This window comes from Leuciscus leuciscus (genome assembly GCF_965113295.1).
Source record: "Leuciscus leuciscus genome assembly, chromosome: 13".
Classification (NCBI taxonomy): domain Eukaryota; kingdom Metazoa; phylum Chordata; class Actinopteri; order Cypriniformes; family Leuciscidae; genus Leuciscus; species Leuciscus leuciscus.
Window position 1 is genome coordinate 19,614,647 of NC_138737.1, and position 22,814 is coordinate 19,637,460.

Consider the following 22,814-nt stretch of genomic DNA (forward strand, 5'->3'; position numbering starts at 1 on the left):
ACGCCTATCCCTGTATATATAAGCTCCTTCAGTATTATCAGCAGTTATCGCGTTTCTCAGGAGCGAATTACCCTCCTCCATCCCCAGCTCCACCTCTCGTCAGTCAGGATTTGGCATTCTGATTCCCTGATGAACTATGTTGTACTTTAAAATCTTGAATTAATGATATCTGCAATACATTCATGTTGCTTCTGTTCTGTTTACCCTAAGAGTGGTTGTTGCTGCTTATCCATGTTAGTCTGCATGGATGCGCAGGGAGTTCTAGCCCAGAACAGAACCACACCGCCAATCCAAACTGTATGCTAATTGTCAATCGTATTCGACGATAGTGGTCCTGACAGAACAGTATATCAAAATGATTCTGATGGATTGTGTGATACTGAGGACTGGAGTAATGGCAGCTTTGCTGTCACAGGGATAACTTACATTTTAAAATACAGTCAATTATAAAAGTTATTTTATATTGCAAAAAAAAAAGAATTATTTTAGATGCAGCCTTGGTGAGAGACTTCATTCAAAAACATTTAAAAAAAAATCTTACCAACCTTAATACCAACTTTTGACCGGTATACAGCCGCTATATATATATATATATATATATATATATATATTCGAATAGCGATTGAAAATCCCATATCATTCGACAACATACTGGGACGCCTCACTGGGAAAATATCACGGCAAGGACCTCCAACCGACAATAACACGAGGATGAAGAGGATGAAGAAATAGAGAGTGAAGAAGTGAGAACAGGAAAGAAAATGGAAAGAAAGGCAGTAGGAAATAGCAATAATGTTCTCGAGGATGACCTCCGCATTGTGAGAGAATAAAAACCTGACCCTTTACTTCTGCTGCTTTTCAATCCCCATCAAAGTGTAGCAGGAGGAAAGGAGAATGTTCCCCTACTCACTGCCATTAATCACCACTTTCCCAGGAGCTGAGTGCGTATTCATTTCTGTCATCCCAAACATCAGCAAGTATTGTTATGGTGCTGCTCACTCCTCATTCAAGCAGCACGAACTGGCCAGGTTTCAATGAGGAGAGGAGAGGAGAGGAGAGGAGAGGAGAGGAGAGGAGAGGAGAGGAGAGGAGAGGAGAGGAGAGGAGAGGAGAGGAGAGGAGAGGAGGAGAGGAGAGGAGAGGAGAGGAGAGGAGAGGAGAGGATGTAAAGTTGCTTTTTCAGAGCACACCGAGAGAAAGGGAAAGAGAGAGAGAGAGATAACCAGAGAGAGAAAGAGAGAGACTATCCCAGGGGCTCTGACACCAATTAAGCCATTTCACCATGAGCCCAGAACAGGATCTGCCCCCTCTCCCTGAAACATGAGACAGCACCTAGCTCCGGCTGGCCCTGCGCCATCTTTCCGTTGCTTCAGCTTACAAAAATGAACTTCAAGGGCTTAGGGTGAAGAGACAAGCTCTGTTCCAAAACCTAGTGAGCTGCCTACACAGACAGCTGCATTCTGACTATCATGGAACATCATAAGTGACTTGGAACGCTCTACTCGACAAATCTTTGTGGGACATAAATAGCGATCGCTCGACTGGCAATTGATTTCAAGCATGTTGGCAGTTGGCATGTTGCTAAACTAATGGAGCACTACTCTAAAAACAATTAAATAGCAAAGATAAATGTTGGGTAAAATCATTTATTTTTAATCACAATGCACTAATTCTATCCATACGCGTCTGTTCATGAATTTTGAGTGAATAAGACTTTTTTTTAAAAGAAAGTAATACTTTTGTTCAGAAAGGATATAGCAAACTGATCAAGTGACCGTAAAGCCATTTATAATGTTATAAAAGACTTAGGCTATATTCTAAATAAATGCTGTCTTTTGAACCTTCTATTTATCAAAGAATCCAGAACCAAATGTATCATCGTTTCCTCAAAAAAATATTAAGCAGCACTTCTGTTTTCAACATGGATAATAATAAGAAATGTTTTCTAAGCACCAAAAAGCATATTAGAATGCTTTCTGAAGGATCATTGGATTAATGGTTGCTGAAAATTCAGCTTTGCCATCACAGGAATGATATATATATATATATAAATAGAAAACAGTCCTTTTCAATTGCAATAATAGTTCACAATAATACTGTTTTTACTGTATTTATGATCAAATCAATGCAGGTAGGTGAGAATAAGAGATTTCTTTCAAAAACATTAAAATCATCTTTACCCCAAACTTTTTAGTTTACATTATTGAATAATAAAAACTTACAATTCTCATTGATTTTGAGACATGTGATGCTGCCTTAGGATTTAACTAAAATCGGTAGCATATTATAGTAGCATAATTATGTTGACCATCTTTTGGAACAGCCTTCACCTTGGAATGACGACTTAAAATGCTGCCTACGTAGGCAGCTCACTGGAGACTTTTGAAGAAAAGAATGTTGTTACATTTAGTTGAGGCTTTCTGGATTGTTTAACTGATGGGATGTATAAAGATGGAAAAGTTGGACAGAGGAGCATTCCCTCTAGCACCGTTAGCAACACGTAGTGTAAATCTAGTTCAGTCAGGAGTTCAACAGTTTACTCTCTGTGAGATACTCTGCGTGGCCTGCATAACTTGTTTCCTCTCCCAAGACAGTAAATGTCCCCATGGTTGCAAAAACACATACATTAGCATTTCACTTTTCGGTTACAGTAGCGGGTTGGCTTTAAAAATTCCTGTCAACTGTGTGTGACAAAAAAATCATTTATTTATGGGAGTGTATGTTTAACTGTGTATGTGTATGAAAAAAGGAACATTAAACGTGTGAGCATTAACCGAAAACGCCACAGTCAAAGTGAGCGATGGCATTAGGCTGCTTTCTTGATGTTAAATAAATAAGTGCAAATCAATCGATATATAACCCCTCCAGCGATTAAATCCAAGGAATGCCTAGTAGTCGATTTTTAGAAACCACTCCTGAGGACGCTGCCCGCTAGCTTTCGGACATTTACGTCTGCTTATAGGTTTTTTTTTAGCCTCTGCTCTGTGCAGACGAAGCGAGGCTTGACAAGGCAGTGGCAGAATAACGCCAGCTTTGTTATGAATTAAATATTAGAAATCTTAACACAGCAGCCAATAAGAATTATTTGCCTTGTTAAAGCAGCAGAAGACGATGATTAAAATTTCATTGCGTTGCAGTCTTTTTCCCATTTCTGCTTTCAATATATCATTCTAACGTATGAAATGCTGAAGGAACAATGGCACAGGGACTTCATTTGAGGAATGCAAATAGGAAGAGGGGAGGATAGAGCAGTGCTGTGGGGAGAATAAGAGCCTGAAATGCTGCTTTAAGCTAAAAAATAAAATAAAACAGGCTTACTTGAGTCTAATTTACTATTAAAGGAAACGTTTGGATTTCTGCACACACATCAGGCAAAATGATCTGAGCTCTAAAAATGCATCAGCCAATAGTATGTGGTTTCACTAGATATTCTGAACATTCATATAAACTGCTTTTAAAAAAAATACTTATAATCTCACATTTTGCAAAAAGAGAGAGAGTAAACTTAGTAAACCAGATTATCCATGCGATTATAAAAACTTTCTTTAAAAATATATAATACATATAAGGATCACTGTGAGATTGAATGAAAATAAATAAATAAATAAATAACCAGCAACCAATCACACTGATTAAACTCAACCATAAGGATTCCAACAAAAAAAAAAAAGACCATAAGATACAGAAAAACAAACATGGCTATGCAGTAGTTCTACCCTAGAAAGGCAAGTGTGCATCGACAAACCCTTCATATTACACACATGAGGAAGTATATGGACTTGCATCCTCTGCCCCTTGAGAAAATCTCACCACTGAAACAGAGGAGGCTAATGAAATGGAGATCTATAAATAGCGATGTCATTACAATGAGAGGACCACTCTCCTCCCCTCCCCTCCCACCCACCTGACCCTTTTTGTGCTAATAAGCATCCTGACAGTGATGCAGGTTCTGTTGGATAGCCGTGCAGAGCCGAGGTCCTGCGACCAGAGTGGTATCTGTGACCCAGGAAAACCTCTGCGAGCACTTGGACATTACCTCAGTGGGCGACTGTAAAAATTCGGAGACGGGATTGAGTAATGCACTTGAATTGTGTAATCACCTGCAAAATTAATAATCATGCCAGAGTTATTTGCAGGTCTGAAAGAGTAGTGGAGGTGGAATAATTGCACGTACTGCACAGTTGTAGTTTACGGTTCTCCAGGTGGTTCTTGAAACCTAAATATGACCCTTCAGGGGCTCCCAATCATTTTACAGTAACATTTGGACTCCTTTTTTGGCCTTTGCTCAGTCCAAGGACTCAACTAATATGAAAATGCTTGAAAAATGCTTAGCCTCTAAACTACATTTACATTTATTGTGCCAGTGTGATGTCCATGTGTTGTTACAATTTTAAATGGTGGTTTTATGCTCTATAGAATGAACCAAATCAGATTAGAAGAGTTTTGTCTTTCTACCATGAATTAACCACATTTTGAGAAATACATTTTGAGATATATGTAAAAATTATTCACAAATATTCTGTATAAGTCTAAGAACCCCCTACAGAACCTTCACGGGCCTCCAGGGCGTTCATGGTTGAAAACCCTGGCTTTATTTTAGTGCCATGTTGAACGTAAATCAGTGTAACACAACACTGAGAATAATTCAAGAGAAAAAAAAAGGCTTTATTTCCATTACTGGATGCAGTACCACAGCTTGCAATATCGAAAATATCTATATAAAACTGAACATAACAGCCCATGAACCTAGTGTCAATAACAAATGGGACCCGTGTTAGACAGCGGCGTATGAATTGAGTTACACAAATATCATATCCAGAACGTTTGGCCAACGTTAGCATTGCTCATCGCATCACAGTTTGCTCTGTATGCGACACAAACAGTGCTGTGGGTGGATGGGTGTTTCACAGCTTTTACGCCCTGGTGACAAAATTATTGATGACAACGCATCACAAATTGCACTTATTTCATATACAGATGACAGGCCGTGGGGGGGGGCGATGTAAAATATTAAAACAGCAGCGCCGGGTGGGAACATTTACTTTTTTTAAATGAAAATTTAATGTTTCAATACAGAGCACAATTTAGTTAAACGGCAAAGGATAGCTGACAATTCAAAGGTGATGTGAGATTCATCAGAGGTTTGCACCAGTCACCGCATCTGACGAACGCGTGTGTATGTATATAGAGAGCATTTATGTGACATCGGTTAAGGTGTAGGTAAAGCATCAAGGGGGGGAAAAAACATTATCATATAGCATATTGAATTAGTGTAGTTTTATATAAGACAAAATAAAACAATGAGACAAAAGTGGCTGTGGAAATCCTGCTCTGATTGGCCATGAGTTTCAAAAGATCTTTATCAACTTTTTCATGTCCACTTCCTCATATACAGGCTACAGGAGCAATCTGAAGTCAGAGATAATTAAATGAAACATGAGCTCATCTAAGACTGGGTAGAACGGGAAAGGGGTTGGCAGTGTGCGCGCGCGCGCGCGTGTGTGTGTGTGTGTGTGTGTGTGGAGGAATCAAGAGGCAATTTATGAATAAGACAAGCAAAATAAAGACAATGCCACAAACAGCCGTACAGATTCTGGTGAGTTGAATGTTCTCTCTCTAATGCACAGAGCACATACTGAGAAACACTGCAGTGGATTATTAAAGTCACACTTTCTATCAAGACACTAAGCCTTTTATTGAACCTAAAGGAGATTGAGATACACGATCACTGAAAAAGTCTGAGTGTTAGCAGTAGCTCTAGACACACTGATCCTTGGTGCTCATGTGGGAAAAACGGATTTGAATCTGACCTGCAACATTTCATTTCCTTGACTGTCTCTCAATAAAAAAACACAAGCCAGAGCCATTTCAAAAGCAATTTTTTTTTTTTTTTTATCATATAAGAAACAGCATTTCCACCAGCTCTGCCATTGCTAACGGGCTATTTACATGTACATTTGGGACATTTCCCAATAAACCTGCCAAAATGTTATGCCATAAAAGGCTTATTTGCATAGCTAATGTGCTACACAAAACGTAAACAAAAAAATAAGTACAAAAAACAACTATGGAGCTGTTTTTCACAAAACCTCAGACAAAGACTACGGCGGATAAGTACAGTGAGAAATCATACTGATGTGAATATGTATGTTTATGCATAGAAGCATTATTTGTGCAGCAAAGCCTTTGCCATATGCAACAAGAAGTAGATTAGCCTCATATATGTAAAAATATTTCAGACAAGGCACAGAGTGGGAACATTTGTTCAAAAAAAGACAAATGCTTAAAGCGTGTGAAACCTTGTGATTAAAGATTTTCTCCTCTCCTTTTTTTTGCAGTCTTTTTTTGCCTTTCACCAGCCTGACATCCATCCGTACCCTCTCTCTTTCTTTTGTTAATTCCTTCATCTGCTCTTTCTTTTCCATACCCACCTTCTGCCGGAAAGGAAAAATCAAAGGGTTTTACGGCACTGTAAGGAAGATAGCAGTCACTCTTCCTCGATTTCAAACACAAAGTCTAGTAATGGAAAGAAACAGAGAAAGAGAGAGAAGGACAGAGAGATAAAGAGAGAGAGAGAGAGGCCACGGCATTCAGGAGTCCAGGCGCCCTGCTGAGCAGAAGCCATTCTGCCTTACACTATCTTGTCACTGCAGACGCATCGCTGGGGCAGACGGGAACAAAAAGCAGCCCAAAGTCAATTGTCTCCACTGCTGAATGGCTTTCTATTGCGGGCTGCATACATTTACTCAGACATTCGCGAAAGAAAAAAAAAGAAAAAACGCTTTTGCTATTGTAACTAAAGGCGAGAGAGGAGGGCGACGCTCACTAATATTTACTTTGGATCATAACGACCGGGCTCTTGATGATGTCATAAAGAGACTGAGACGCACGGCTTCCCACCTACACAAATATGGATCGCAAGCCGGAGTCAATTTTTCATAGTTTCATGGTTAAGTGCTCCTTTGTTATTTCGTAATTAGCAAACAATTAATGAGTATGTTCTCTCATTAATTAATAATCTGTAATCATGGAGTATTAAAATAAGCCGTCACATTCATAATAATCCAATCAACTGATATTGAAAATATCGCTTTCATGTTATTTTTCCTCTTATTATTTAAAAATAGAAAGTAAATAGCAAAAAATATATAACAATGACAATTCAAGTAATAACAACAATAACCCAGCAGATGTCAAATTAACTTCAGGCTAGATTTAGTTGGCTCATTACCGCTTTGTCGGGGCGCCTCAAAATGAATGGTCCCCGAGGGTTTAAGAAACGCTTACTCTAGAAATCCATGCATTCCATTTTTTCAAGGTAATGCTTTTAGCCGGCCTCGCATGTGGTTAATTACGATGGTGCCTACAAATTAATTCAGCCGGTTCAGAGTGCACAAAGAAGGGTCTCGCCGATGCAAAAATAACAACACACAGCCCTTTGCTGAAAAATAGCGTACGTGTGTGTGTGTGTGTGTGTGCGTGTGTGAGGGGAACAGCGCTGCGGGGGCCACACTGCCGGCTTCCTGCAGTCTCTCCTCCAGACCTCCCGTTTCTGAACTTGATGAGTCAAAGGTCAGAAAAACAACAAGTCAATAGGCAGGCAGCCGCCGCCGAGGCAGCAAACAAGAGAAGAGGAGAGAAACCGAGAGAGAAAGAGGAGCCTATGATTTTGGCCCTGTAATAGTTTTCTGTAATCTCTCTGTATTGATTAAACCTCACTTCAGAAAGGAGTGTTGCTTCGGAGCACACCTAACCCCCCTCCCCACTCCTCCTCCCTTCTTTCTCTCTTTCCTGGTCAGAAATGCCATATGGAGGTAATCTTTCACCTTTGTTATTCCTCGCTGCTCCCGCTGCATCTGCCACTGCTGCCGCCAGCCCTGCTCTCTACCGGCGGAGAGAAAGCAAACAACCCAAACACACACGCACACACTCACTGTCTGATTAGCACACAGTCAACCCAGCAGAGGTCTTCCTCAATTCGCTGCTGCACTTCTGTATTCCCTCTCGAAACAAACCAGACAAGTTTATTCTCCACACGTTAAGGCTTCTTTCGCCCTTTGTGCAGGGATTCCTCCATCGCTGTAGCCCGGATCAGACACATTATATCTTAATGGCACCGCAGACATTAAACTAAAATAATCTGATTTGTTAATTATGCCGCCCAATAATCTGACCCGAACATGTTAGCGGGAGTGGGTGAGGTTGTAATAATGCGTTATAATGATTATGCAGGGGGGGGGGGGAAACGTGGAAAAAATAGCAGTGAACGAAACACGCTTAAGAGACCTCGGAAAAACAGATACCTAAAAAATTAAATGGGAGAGAGGGAGAGACTGAGAAAGAAAAAAAGAAAGAAAAAAACAGCATCTGCTAACAAAAAAATGATTTTCAAGCATTCTGCCACATTCCTTTCATTTGATTCATTTAAATGCAAAAGCGAGAGAAAGTGGAAGAGAAGAAAAAAAACAAACCCCTCCTGCTAAAAACACTCAATTTACTGACAGGCAAATGACTTCACGCTGCCACTTAATCTCATTTCTTGCATAATGCCCTCTAATTAGCATATCAAAGTGAATTAATACTTCTAGGGCATTAGCAATGGGGAAATCTACTCAGGGCCTCCAGTAGCAGTTAGTGGAGTGCCAAGAAAGCTCCCCAACACTACAGACAGCTTTGCATTGCAAAACGCTTCTATCCATTTATCCACCATGCATGTATCTCTCTCCTCTCCTCTTCCATCCACCCTCTCTCTCTCTCTCTCTCTCTCTCTCTCTCAAACACATCATCTAGCCCCAGCCACTCTTTGAAAAAGAGAAAGAAAGAATTTTTTTTCATGCCGATTCTCCGCAGTGCCCCGGGGATCCCAAAAACAACTCAAACCTATCAGCCCGACAAGACTTTGAATTTGCAGTAATCTGTGGTTAATCTGACAATTAACTCGGCACGTTTTTGTACTCGTCAACATGACGGTTGTCATTCACAACCTTCGGAATGAGCGATAAGAGAGACCTAGAGTCTCTCCGCACATCTACATATCACAGTTTCAGGGCGTATATGTTGTGTACATCCCTGACATTCTCATAGTCAAGGCAAAGGTACACACTCAAGCATCCGCGAAGTCAAATCTCTGTTAGCTCGCTCTACAAACAGATGTACATACACAGCTTTTCCTTCTCACTGTTTACATAGTTACAGTACAAACACTTCAGGTTTGATTTACCCCTTTTCGCCTTTAAGCCCGCTTTGCATCAGATCCAAAAGCAACAATGAATGTTTCATCTTTTCAAAGCTCTGTTCTCTGCTGCGATTCACAAATACAAGGCCAAGAAATCTCTCCGATTGGAACTTATTCATACATCAGCACTGGCAGTTGTTAGCATTTTCTCTTACTGTATAAAGAGAGATACATTTAGCAGTGACTGCATGACATAAACTGTACAATATCAATATCACACACACTAAGTTCAATGATGAAAACTACTATTTACGAAAAAAAATAACTATTAAATGAGCTGAGACACAACTTTGAAGTTTTGTTATTTCTTTTGTATGTAATAAAAATGAGCTAAACGTAACATATTAAAATCTCCATGGCAGTCGTAGATTGACAGAACATGTCCGACATGTACAACAAGTTGCAGAGGCTGCATTTGCTAATTGTGCACGCATCATCCAATAACTTTCAGGAACTTAATCATGTCATAGTTTTCCATTTTCACAGATTTCCTCTCACTGCAACGGCATCAAACCCTGACAAGAACCTCTCAACTCCTCATTTCTTCTACGCATCTGTTGAGTACGATAAGCAAAATACATAATGCTCTGACACAAGGTGTTCACTTATGTGTGTGGTGTGTTAGAGGGGAAAAAAAGCCTCACAGAAGATGTGTTTGGCTGAAAATGAAAAAAAAAAAAACAACAACGAGGAGTAGCATGCTTATCAGTGAAAGTCTCTCTTATCACTCTGATGAGACAATGTCCTTCAACGGGCTTGTGGAGAAAGAAAAAGAAAAAAAATGTCTTGCACGGAGGGGAGAAAAAAAAACGACAGCTTTCCTCATCTCTCAAGACCTACACACTATAGCAGGAAAATTGAAGTACCGGTTGTTCTACACTGTCTACTTAAAAAAAAAATTACTTAACAATTTGAACAATCTGTTCCTGTGATATTATAAAAGCCTTTTCTTTTATGTCTTATTTTGCAAAGCGGGAAACAAAGAAAAGAAAACATATATGTACAGAGTAAGAAAATATCATGCTTATGTTCACTTGTGAGTTAATAAACAAATTAGCAGAGAGAAGCTTGTTAGGAAATTAGTCCGGATGCGTTAAGAAGGGGGGGAAAAAAGGAAACCATTCAAAAAGGCAGCGTCAAAGGGATTAACCGAGATTACAGCAACTGAGCTAGTAAACAAGCTCATTTAAATAATTAGCATACTTAGGGACTCTACTCTTTATGCATATTTAATTAGAGCTATAATGCAATAAGGGACATAGCTGTATTAAACGTAACATGATAGGTGCATATGGAAACACAGTCAACAGCTGGAGGTGGCTTTTTAGTAATGAAAATACATGTACAATGTAAAATTAAATATAAAAAAGGTTTTATATGAAAATGCTATAAATGTGCTTACATTTAACGGTATTTGGATTGTTTAAACACAAAAATAGAATTTCAAAGAAAAGTATTGCATGTGTCCAACTATATCACACAATCCAACAAAAGTTTTTGAGATAATATAACATACACGCGCACACACACACACACACACACACACACACACACACACACACACACACACACACACACACACATATATATATATATATATATATATATATATATATATATATATATATAGTGAAAGGTACTGAGATTTAAGTAAATATAAAATGTAATATACTGAAATATTATTTGAAATTACTCACACCAGATACGCATGTAAACTTCCTCTCTCCTTGCAACTATCATATTTTCTTGAGACACAACAGTAACGGTAGCTACATTAAGCTACGGCTTACATTAACAGCTACATTAAGATACAGCCACAGCATTTAGTAATCAATTTCTTTCTTTCTGTTTTGCTCCTCATTCTATCTGTTTTTGGACAGGCATAAAGAACAACTCAAGCAGACCGGGCGGTGGAGCAGGGCCTTGCCCTCCCACAGTTGAGACCTCCAACAGCCGAGAAGTTCATTAAGTTTTATGATCTTCCTCCAGTCACTTCTGCTTATAAGCCACAAAGGCCACAAATCTGGCAAAGCACTATTCTGCCGATACAACCACACATAGACGAGATAAACACATGAACTGATATTCAAATGTTATTAAATTGCTGCATTTATCATAATCCAAAAACTACATTAAGGCTCTATGTGAAATAACTATCTCTTTCTTTTTCAAAAATGAATCGTTTGTTAACCTATTAACAAAGTTCATTAATATAGATATGATAAAGGTGATTAAAAACATCACTAAAATAATATTTTAAAAACATCACTATTTCAACATGCTATTAAAGAATAACATTTCTAAACATTAAAAGTAAAGACGAAAGTTCTTAGTCTAATTCAGTGCGTTTGCCATTGTGTTTTGGGCTCACCTTACGGATTTCGCTCTGCTATTCTCCTTCCGCATTATCCAGAAATACATACTGCACATTCCTGGTAAAAGCCCATTATCTAAGGGTCTCTCTGGATTCTGCATATCTGGTTATGTGGTCATTCTCTCTTTATACCTGCGCCCTGCGTGATTGCTGAACGCGCGCGCCTTTGCGCACATCACGCGCCTGTGTTAACCGTCGCAGCATAAAGGAAAACTGCACATTAAATTACATCCACTAAGCTACTGGACGTACTGAATTGATTCTGCTTCAACGGGAGCTGATTTCTCCCTCAAAGCAAAAAAAAAAAAAACTATCTTTTGTGAGACAGTGACATATGCTAATGTTCCGTGTCATTGGGGCAGGCGGTATAGCCTTGGTAACGCACGTGCTGAATTGATGTTGTATCTGTCATTGGACTTCATTTACAGTGCGCGCGCGACAGACTATTTCAGAGGTGCTTGAGTGTCAGAAAAAGTGGGGATATAATATGTCTGTTTGGGATAGACATGCATAAGCACTCAAAAATATTTTTGACAGCACCATTCTAATTTCAACAAATACATGTGGTGTAATAAGTAAACATTTTGAATAATAACGTGCGTTCGTACTTCTGCCGCAAAATGTAATACATAAAAGGTCCCTAAATGGTGTTAGTAGTCAATTAAAGTAAGCATGCCACTCAGGGTCAACGTTTTGTTTTAGTCAAATGCACAAAATAATAATATTAATAATAATAAATAGATAAATACTTATAAGATCTCCGTGAACGGTCAGTTAAAAGTAAATAATAATACTAATCAACGATTAAACCAAGTTTAGTTGCAGTTTTAAAATGTTAAGGTGGTGAAAAAGTGACACCCTGCAGTTCATTACACTTTTTCAACCACTTTGCATTCAATTACTGATAAAGAAAATCAAGATGAAACTCTAAACAGGCACAAATGAGAGCATTGCATAAATTTATCATGACAAGATAAAGCAAAATTGCTGTATAACACTGAAAACATTTTAAAATGTAAACTAAGTCATCTAAATATATTTTACATGTTACACTTACACCAAACTAATAATAAATGGCATATCGATCACTCCTGGTCACAGTCCGTTTTAACACAACAATAACGCACCATAACGTCAAGCGTCTGCACGTGTCGGTGAACGATGTAACCTTCACAGCGCTGGCGTCTTTCATAATAAAACGGGGGCAATAATTAACTGCAGGACCGCCGATAGTGCCAATAATTATCCAGTAAATTGGTCGCATAATTAGGCAGAGGAGCGCAGGAATTGGACCGCTCTCCGAACCACGGACACGCGTAAACGCTCACTGGGCTTGCAGTGGCACAATTGAGCAAAACAAGCTTGATATACAACACCAACACCGCACAAACCATATCCTCAATGACAAATGTTGAATATCCCGAAGATGCATAATTGTCTAGCAATTCACCAACTGTGGGTCTTGAAAGATTAAACGGACGGTGGGAGAATAGCGCGCTGTAAACAAATGAACTGCCGGGGTGCCTCTCTCACACATGCCCCCAAAAGAAGGCACTCAGTTCAGCCTCACGATGCAACGCAGAGGGGGGGAAAGCTCATCATCATATTTCGCTCTCTTATGCTGATACATCCAATTATGACTATTCATTTTCAGTAGTGAGAAGCAAAGAATTGTGGATGCTGGTTATGGCTTGGTGCAACTGGACTCCGCTAACGACCAAATAAAAAAATAAAAAAATACACCAGTAAAGATGGCGGTGTCTAAAGGATTAGTGGCATTGTACTGTTGCTTTTTTTTTTTTTTTTTTTGAGATGTCTGTAGGTAATTTTGCTTTTTTGTTGTTGTTAGGGTATGTATAATCTTACCTGTTTTCTCTTTGATCTCGCAGAGCACACTGAAGAGGGCTGGCTTCATTCTGTGACAGTTGAGCCCATGTTTCCTGTGCCATTTGGGAGCAAGAGACGAGATTGATATATAGTCACTTAAAACTCATAATTCTCTCGCAATGAAACTTTATAAGACAAGTCTTGAGTTTAAATTTACACTTAAACTGCATTAGTTTACTCATCACAAAAGTTCAAAACAAGGCTACATAAAATGACATATTTATCTTAATTCTCAACTAAGTTATTTTTTTTGTAGTTGCTATAAGGGCTGTGTAAGTGTCAAGGCCTTAGAAGTAGTAAAGTGTGATGTAGAAACTTTTAATGAGATGCCCACATGTGTTGAGTACTTTACCTGTGCGTCTTTCTCAATGTGAAAGACAGAGAGGCTATTTTGAATATTTCAATACACAAGTTTAGTGAACAGTAAGTGATATTTTGTCTTAAACTTTACAACTTGAAAAATAGGCTACAAAAAAAATGTGATTTCAACCTAAGATGCGGCCACCTTGATTTCAGATGCATACGTGACTCTCAAGGTTTTACTATGGTAACATTTGTGAAGATTATGCTACTGTTGGGACAAGAGTTTCAATAAGGGACACTACCGTCAAATAAAAGTTAGCTATTGTGACGTGTAAATGTTAGCACTATAACCTATCGTATAAAAATTAAAGAAGATAACATACATATAAAAGACTCTCAAAACAAGACAATGAAAACGTTTAGCTATCAAAAAAAATGCACCAACTTTGCTTGCGCCTCGTCCAGGCTTTGGTCGGTGATGGTCATGATCTGATGCAGAATGTCACCGATGTCTTGTTTTCTTCCATCCCCATCGGTTCCGTCGTGTCCATGAGGAGGCGGCAGAGCCATGCCTCCCTGTACCGAGTGACCGGCCAGGCTGACACCGCCGAGAGCCTGCATGATCCGGGCTTGCTCGTCCATAGTCCGCCGCAACACAATCAATGCGCTCGTGCTCAGTCACTGAGATGGGTGAAAGAAACTCGGAGAATGCACATGCAAAAACAACTTGATTATTTCATGTGCGGTGTTTAACGGGTCGCTATCGTGCACACAATATTGACCGTGAAGCAACGCGGCAAATACAATAAATCGCTGGATGAAATATAGAGGAATTGATGTCCCAGGAATCACTTTATGGAAAAAGATTTAAATCGTCTTTGATCCTCCTGTATGAATGTCCATTGGAGAAAAATTAGCGATGATATTTCTTGTCTATTATTTAAGTAAACTTCAGCATTCAAGTGACAGCGGTTTCCCGTTCAATCCTGTCCGAATCTTCATGCCAATTTGTCTTTTTCCTTTGAAGAGCTGGAGTCCTTTGCAGATGTCTGGAATTCTTATTTGCAGTCTTCTTAGGATAATTTCGCCTTGTGCACTTCTTGGAAACTTGGACAAATCCGTAGTATTACAAAGAGTTCCAAACAAAACATCCCATGCCTCTGATGGAAAGTAACAATTAATCAAAATTAATGATTATGTAATTAAAAACAAGCACACTGCGTGTGAACAACTGGCAAAATATTGCCTTTTTTTTCTTTCAAAAAATAAAATATAAGAAAATAAAAGAAGCCGCGCGAAATAAATTAAACCATCAGCACCGGCGACCAGAGCTATAAAGATTGTAGGAAAAAAATATAAAAATGTATAAAAAAGTTTTTCTCACTTTCAATAGGGAAAATAGAAAAACTGGCGAAAAAATTAATCACGCGCCATAAAGCGATGCGCAAAAATATCTGCTGGCGGAAATTTATGAGTCGAGCGCGAGGGCTGTGTGTGCTTTATGTTGTTTGATGGCAGCGGTAGTGAGCGATTGACAATGTGCCAATGCCATTCACTCAGTGCGGACGTGTCAGAGAAGAAAAAAAGATACAAAATCGACATCAAAATGCACGCTCCGCCCTGCAGAGGAGGGGTCTTAGATTCTTGTCACTTCTCGCCGAAGCCCCCGAAAACAAAATGCCAGTTAGCTACTAATGATACTGCTGGTGATGATAATGATGAGAGCAGAACATCAAATCAACAGCGTTTAAGTCTCCACTTTACGCGTGCCTCATTTAAAAGCGTGCCCGTGCACTGAGATGCCGTTACATTATACCCATTTCCAATAAAACAAACAAAAGGTCGGAGTTTGATATTGTCTGATTCAAACTAATAATGAATTGCACGGGCCCCCTCGCTTCCTTACACCATAGTATGGTCGCCTCCAACAAGCCGTGCTTGCAGGGGCAGGAAAGCAGAGGACATGTTTATAATATTGGAAATAGACGCCCCGGACCAATCAGCGAAGAGTCCGTCTTTGAGTGGCGGCCCGAAGGACCAATGGGTGACTCCCGCTGACCACGAACGCCCGCCTACAGAGCTCAATACCTTTGCTACGGTTGTACAGAGAGATATCAACTTCTGATTGGCCGTTGCCAAGGGTGACATCTACTGCAAAAGCAGGCGGCGCTGCGCTGCAGAACTCATCGGCAGTTGCTATGGTAGCAGACTGCGCTCTGTGGGCTCGAAGCAAAGAGACACACTGAAACATTTCTGCGCCTTCCTCCGGTTGCCTCGCTTCTTACATACGCCTTTACTAAACCCACGGTGGCTTTCCCGCCAAACCACTGTATTTCCGATGCCAAATCGCTACATTTCAAAACCCTGGCGTTGTTGCGCTTTAAAAACGGGCTACGCGTCTTTTGTTCAATGTCATACACCTAAACCGTTTTGCTTTTTGTTCTAGTGCTGAGGTAAATAAGAGACCAAAACTGGCTACTGCCAACTCCACTATACAGATTTGCATTATTTGATGATGTGTATATTTTAGGTCTAAAATTTATTTTTACATCTTTATGAGGAACTTTAACTTTTTTTTATTCTCTACTGTTTATTAATACATTCACTTACTTTTTTTAATTTCAATTTATCTATTTTATTTGCATGTTGTAATGACTAATGTATATTTACACTGTGGTTAAAAGCATTTGTGACACTGTTTATTCTTGTTTTCATTTTCTACAAGGGTCAATGACATGATGTGCATATTTTTGTCCAAGTGCATTATTTCCTTTTAAAATAATTTGATAAATGAATGAATATTACTTTATTCTACAAAAGTATTATTTTTTTTTATATTTAAATTTGAATTAATATTTAGTTTGAATTCATTTTTAGTCCATTTAAATAATACATATAATTATTTTATGCTTTGTTATCTTAAACCCCAAAAATGTCAGGTGGTGCAACTGTCCGAACAAATGAACAGATTAAGAAAATATCTAAAATACTGTCTTAAAAAAAACAACAACAAAAAAAACAACTGTGGCAACATTTTAGGTTTGAAACCTAATAAATAAATATCAGCTGTTGAGATAATTGAAATATTTTATATTCTCAACTGCAAACGTGGCTCTTTATTGTGAACTGATAAGGTAATAACAGTAAACATGATAATGCATCTTCCAGAGGACCCCAACTGATCCTTGTGGCAGAGTGAACGATCTATCTTTTGTAGATCCATCTCAAATATGAAATATGAAATGCTAATTTCAAGTATGGGTTGGTACACTTTCCATGTGGTACAACTAGCCACATGCAAAAAAAATAAATATATATATAAAAAATAATATATTTTTGCTGCCTTCAATTTTCAAGTACAATCAACTTGGATGTTTAAGTCATTTCAACTTAAATTACATTAGACTGACTTAAATGAGCTGAATCTAACTGAAAATTGCTTAACTTATTTTGATGAGTTAAAGCAATGTAAAGACATATGTTGTCATATCATATTGACCATATTTCTATTTACAGTGACTATATGGTTGTACCGCCTGACATAACAACAATGAAAAAAATGATTTAAACACTTTGAAATTGTTATTTAACAACTGAAACTTGTTTAAACACATTGTTCACGATTAAAAAAAATATGCATTACATCAGTTTAGAAAATATATTTTTTTAATTTAATGATCTATAGACACTCTCACATTGCAACCAGATACTATATGTACCTACCTTCAGGTTAATATTCATTATGAAATCCTCTGGTGCCACAGTTGAGGTAATGCACTTCTGCAGGGTTGCACTTGTGACATGACAGTCTCTGATGTGATGGGACTAATTACCATGAATCAGAGACACATACAGAGGAAACAGAGCTGTTAATTTTTGCACAGCAAGAAAGTCAATCAGACACCCTTCCAATGGCAACAATGTGATGCTACGCTGAGAATTTGTGAAAGCTGGCACCAGAAAGTCCCGTTCCATACAGTGCATGAACTGACTGAAGGCCCTGTGGACCGCCTCCATCACTGACACACGCAACACGGGAAATTAACGCAGGCTAATTAAAGAGCGAATAATCAGATATGCAGAAAATCAAAACTTCCTCTGGGATGATCCAGTTGAGGATAAACAATGCGAAAAGCGCTGAAGAATCTGTCAGCATGCCTGGAGCTTTAAGAGCTTTGTGATATTCAATACATAAAAAAAATGTATACCAGTGATGTTTTTTTGTTTGTTTTTTATGCAAGTAGAACATATAAGTAGAAGTGTATAGGGGATTGTTGTAACACAGATTGAGATTTTTATTTTTTAATTTCACCAATTAGAAATGGGCTTGTACACACCACACCACCCACTTCTGAGGTAATTTGAAGCAATAAATTCATGTCTTATTTATAATTTGATTTGTGATTGTTAATGAACGTTATGTGACAGGACTGGTATGACCTGAATCAGCGGGTTCTATTGTTTAATTTGATCTATAACACCCACACAAGTTTTTCATCTATATTTGAAAAATATTATGTCTGAACGGATGGCAAGGGTTGTAAACCTCTTCTCCAAAGTACTTGTAGATTTTGCACACACAAAAAAAAGGGAAACTGGGTAAGATGTATTTGCCAAAATTATGAGCGCATGAGCACACGTTTACTTACAGTGGCTTTCTAAATGGTGACATTCCATGGACTTCTATTGATTCTTACATAAATACTTTAACAGAAAACATTTGAACTTTAAATGGGGATGTCCACAAAAAGAGGGCATGTCAGATTTAGCTCACTTCTGGGTACAAATGTCCCCCAAAATATGGTTATGTGGCTTTTAAGTGGCTTTTTAAAATTTATATAGCTTGTTTTATGTATTTGTTCTGCATTTGTTTGGAATTGTTTTGCAGTTTGAATTCATTTGTACACGTTTCCATTCAAATTCTTTATTTCTAAACTACTTTAATTTGTAACAGATAAATATGTAAACATTATAGCAACATTTGAGATACATCCCCCATCATGTTCAGTAATTAAATGTGATATTAGGCGATTTCGCTTAAATACACCACAGCATGATTGTGTTCTGTTATAGTTTGACACCATATTTAATACACAAACATAGGCTTTTGATTTACACACATCCTCCTGAACAATACAGATCAAACAGTAGAATTTATAGTGGCATATTTACTTCAACTCTTGTGTATGAATTGGTGTTCAGAGCAATTGATTCAATTCTTCGGGTGCAATAAGTGGGTGATATATTAGTCATGGATCATGTTAACACAGTTACTGGATCCTGAGCAAGAATAATGAGCTCACCTTTAATTAACCATTTCACACATATCACAGAGTAAGACAACATGCCACAAGCCCTGTAATTCAATTGTTTTGGCTGCGACTGAGTGCATGTGTGTGTGTGTGTATCACGCAGAGTTTCACCATCATTTTTATATAGTCGTTGTCATTTTTATTATCCGTGTGTAAATGAACTAGATTGAATATAGCATGTGCGGCTGACAGATTATGGATTTTTAAAATCACAAGCATCCAATAATCACGGAACGATGCTGTAACGCAACATCTGTGCTTATAAAGCACGTCACATGAATTTAAGCAACATAACATTTAGAAGTTGTCGAAGTTAAGGAGGCGGCAAGAGACGCTCGCTCTCTCGTTCTTTTTAGCAAGCTGTGTGGCTCGGCTCTTTCATATTCACTTGACCTTGAAGTATCAGCCCGGCACACTCCTGAGTTTAGTGAATGGAAGTCCCAGACCCACTGCATTTATCACTGAAATACTGTGCTGTCAGGTGGCTCTGTATACCTGTCATAGAGGGCTCAAAGGAACAGCTCCAGATCCTCTCCTCCACAACACCGCATGATTCTTCATTGCCTTGCGTTGCATGCCTTTCCACCATTGTTTTCAGCCATATGTCAACATAATTCATTTCCCCCAAGTATGACAGCAAATCTTTTGGTGGGAGGGGGAAAAAAAGACACTTCAGCTTATTGTGGTCATGATGCCATGCTTACATAATGACATAAACACAATTTCTATTATTGGATGTTTACTGCCCACTTCCTTCAACCGACTTGAATTTATGGAGAACGAGTAATGAAATCATAATTCAACAGCAGTTTGAATCATATGAACATTTAAGCAGTGAATACTGAAAATCGTGCAATGCAGTGCTGCTTATAAACCGAGCGTCTTGAAAATATCAGCTGAAGTTTCTGCCAAATATGGCCACGGTAACCTCGCTGTTGTCAGTGGTAACTGTTGATATTATTGCTCTTGGAAAGAAGCCCACCGTTCATGATTATTTTCACTAATGAGCACACCAGGCTTTTTTTCCTACCCATACAATTTTTCACCCCAAGTGGTTACTCCATATATAGTATGTGTGTGTGTGTGTGTGTGTGTGTGTGTGTGTGTGTGTGTGTGTGTGTGTGTGTGTGTGTGTGTGTGTGTGTGTGTGTGTGTGTGTGTGTGTGTTTATATATCAGATTATATTCTCTATAATCGTATCAGACATAATATAATAAAATACTTTATTTCAATGGTCCACTTTAGACATTCTAATAACTACAAGTAATTTTGCAACTATACTATACATGTTAACTAACTCTCTTTAGAGTATTGGTACACCGTCTGCTTAACATCTGCTAACTCTTTATTTTGATGGATCCTCAACAAACATTCTACTGACTATAAGTAACTTTGGAAGAACATGTCGACTTATTCTACTAACCCAAACCCTAACCCTAACAGTCTACTTATACTCTAATTAGAGTTAGTTGACATGTAGTTGACAAGTTACTTATAGTACTAGAATGTCTGAAGTGCATCGAAATAAAGTGTAACCTAAAATATTACAAAATGCATGAGTTACATAAGAAAAATTGTGTTAAACAATAATATTAATCTGTAAATGTATGTTTATTATATCATTAATGTAAGAATTAAGGAAAAAAACAGCACATACAACATAGCTTCCATTTATCTCTTCAATGTTTAATAAATACTTAATTATTTACCGCTTATTTATGCATATGGGGTGCTAATTAGTCATAAAATCGTTCTTATCTGACAGGTTTAATTGACAGTCTCAAAACAAATAGCCCCTGTCTCATAACATACACATCATTTCCAAGAGAATTAAGTTTTTGAAAACCGAACAGGCTGTCACCTTACTTTTTTTTTTTTTTTTTTTTTTTTTGGTGACAGCCAAAAAGGGGCCCACAGGTGTCTCAGAAAGCAGTGACTGTGTTGTCATAATTCATTTAGGCATCCTTCTGCAAAGCCATAATTACCTAATTAGCTTGTTAATTAGGAGATTAGCATTTACTGATAGAGTGGCTTGTTTAGTGAGGGGTGGAGTGGAGTTCCAGTGGAGTAAGTTACGAATGTGTCGCCTTAAAGTGCCTCCCAATTCATTCCGATCTCTATCTGGGTCAGAGATTAGAAGCCTTGATGGAAAGATATTAATAGTATTGAAAAGTTATGCAAATAAATGGTAACTTATTGATCAAATACATTTAAAAAGTACATTTTTCAATTTAAGAAGAAATTTAGGAAGGAGGATTGAACAATAAACACATTATGTTGCTATATTGCTTTATTTTCTTTCATTTTATCGTCAAATAGCCTAAGAAACGCAAACATACCTTCACAATGTGTTTAAGATTCCAGTTGAACTGCTGAGCATTGCTCTCGGTCTGATTGCCCGGGTTACAGCACAAGTAGTCTAGCAACTCAATAGTCTCTCGTCTATATGTCGCCAAGTCATGTCCTGTTGCTGAGGAAGATTGGAGGAAATGACTCGAACGGACAGTGCCAGAGACGTTACTAACTATGTTAGCACCAGTCTCTTATCTAGTTTATGTGTTTGTTTATTCATTTACCGATATTCACTGCATGCGGGTCATATGTCAATGTTACCATCAGGCATGCTTTATGTTTAAGAAGGCCAGTGTTGGGCAGTAACTAAATAAAAGTAGTGATACTAAAGTTGTTGTTTTTTTCAGTAGAGTGTCTCTGCAACTTTTTTGAAAAAGTATTGTTATGATGATTCAAAGATACATCATTATTTCTTATGTCATATTTATTGCACATTAGCGAGTAATCAAACATGCTCGACTAAACTGTGCTATCTTTCGTATTGAATTGGCAAGTCCGATTAATTTTAATGAATCAGTTCACAGTGAACGGCTCATGTAAACCAAGCAGTTCACATAAACTATTCACAGACTTATTTAGCTAATTCATCCCTATGTACAGTAGAAAACTCTATGTGGAATACATTGTCAAAATATTAAGTTAAAGTTAAGTATTATATTAAATCAAATTCATTAAATATTAAGTTAAATTACTTTATTTCTAGTTTCATTTGTTGTATTTAGCGTTATGCTGTAGTTGTCACCCTAATTGAGATAGTTTGTGTTTTAAACAAATGCTACTCGAATTGCAGAAAGAAATACACACACATGCACACACTGTCAGCCGCACATGCTACAGTATATTCAATCCAGTTCATTTACACACTGATAATAAAAATGACAACAACTATATTAAAATGATGGTGAAACTCTGCGTGATACACACACACACACACACACACACACACACACACACACACACACACACACACACACACACACACACACACACACACAGTTCCATAGTAATGGAACTACATTTTAAAAGTGATGTGCTGAAAATGTGTCGAAAATAAAATCAATATTTGGAAGAAAATCGTATGAGTGTTTGAAAATAGCAATAAATACATTTTCTGAGATATTTCTATGTTCTTACTACTTTAAAATATTAGTTTGTAACTTGCACTATACAGTTTCACTAACGCAGGTTAGTAAGTGTATGTTTTGAATCAAATTTGAGATTTTTAGGAAAAAAAGTCATTCCTAGTCTTTCGCACTGTGATGTGATTTTAAGTGTAGTTTAAATAATGAGACGGCTTTGTTTTTCACTTTCTTTTTATGTTTAAACAGGCAAAATTGTTATCCAACTGACT

The 22,814-nt window shown here is 38.0% G+C and overlaps 1 protein-coding gene and 1 long non-coding RNA gene across 13 annotated transcripts in view; both read right to left on the bottom strand.

Moving 5' to 3' along the window:
• pbx3b (pre-B-cell leukemia homeobox 3b) overlaps positions 1–16,170 on the bottom strand; it is a 90,428-nt gene extending 74,258 nt beyond the window's left edge. For 2 of the 12 annotated variants that reach the window (XM_082188021.1, XM_082188024.1), the window contains exons 1-2: positions 14,244–15,746; positions 13,476–13,554 (exon numbers count right to left, since the gene is read on the bottom strand). In XM_082188021.1, coding sequence (XP_082044147.1) covers positions 13,476–13,554; positions 14,244–14,441 — 277 coding nt within the window. In that variant the 5' untranslated portion in view covers positions 14,442–15,746. Of the gene's footprint in view, positions 1–13,475; positions 13,555–14,243 lie in introns of all 12 variants that reach the window. The other 10 variants (XM_082188016.1, XM_082188015.1, XM_082188013.1 and 7 more) reach the window with 9 other exon arrangements.
• Positions 16,171–17,244: 1,074 nt separating this feature from the next.
• LOC309513411 lies at positions 17,245–21,548 on the bottom strand. Its single transcript, XR_014211444.1, has 3 exons — positions 21,451–21,548; positions 21,097–21,252; positions 17,245–19,753 (listed from the first exon to the last, which is right to left on the bottom strand). It is a non-coding gene; the product is annotated as an uncharacterized lncRNA (long non-coding RNA).
• Between the last annotated feature and the right edge of the window lie 1,266 nt (positions 21,549–22,814).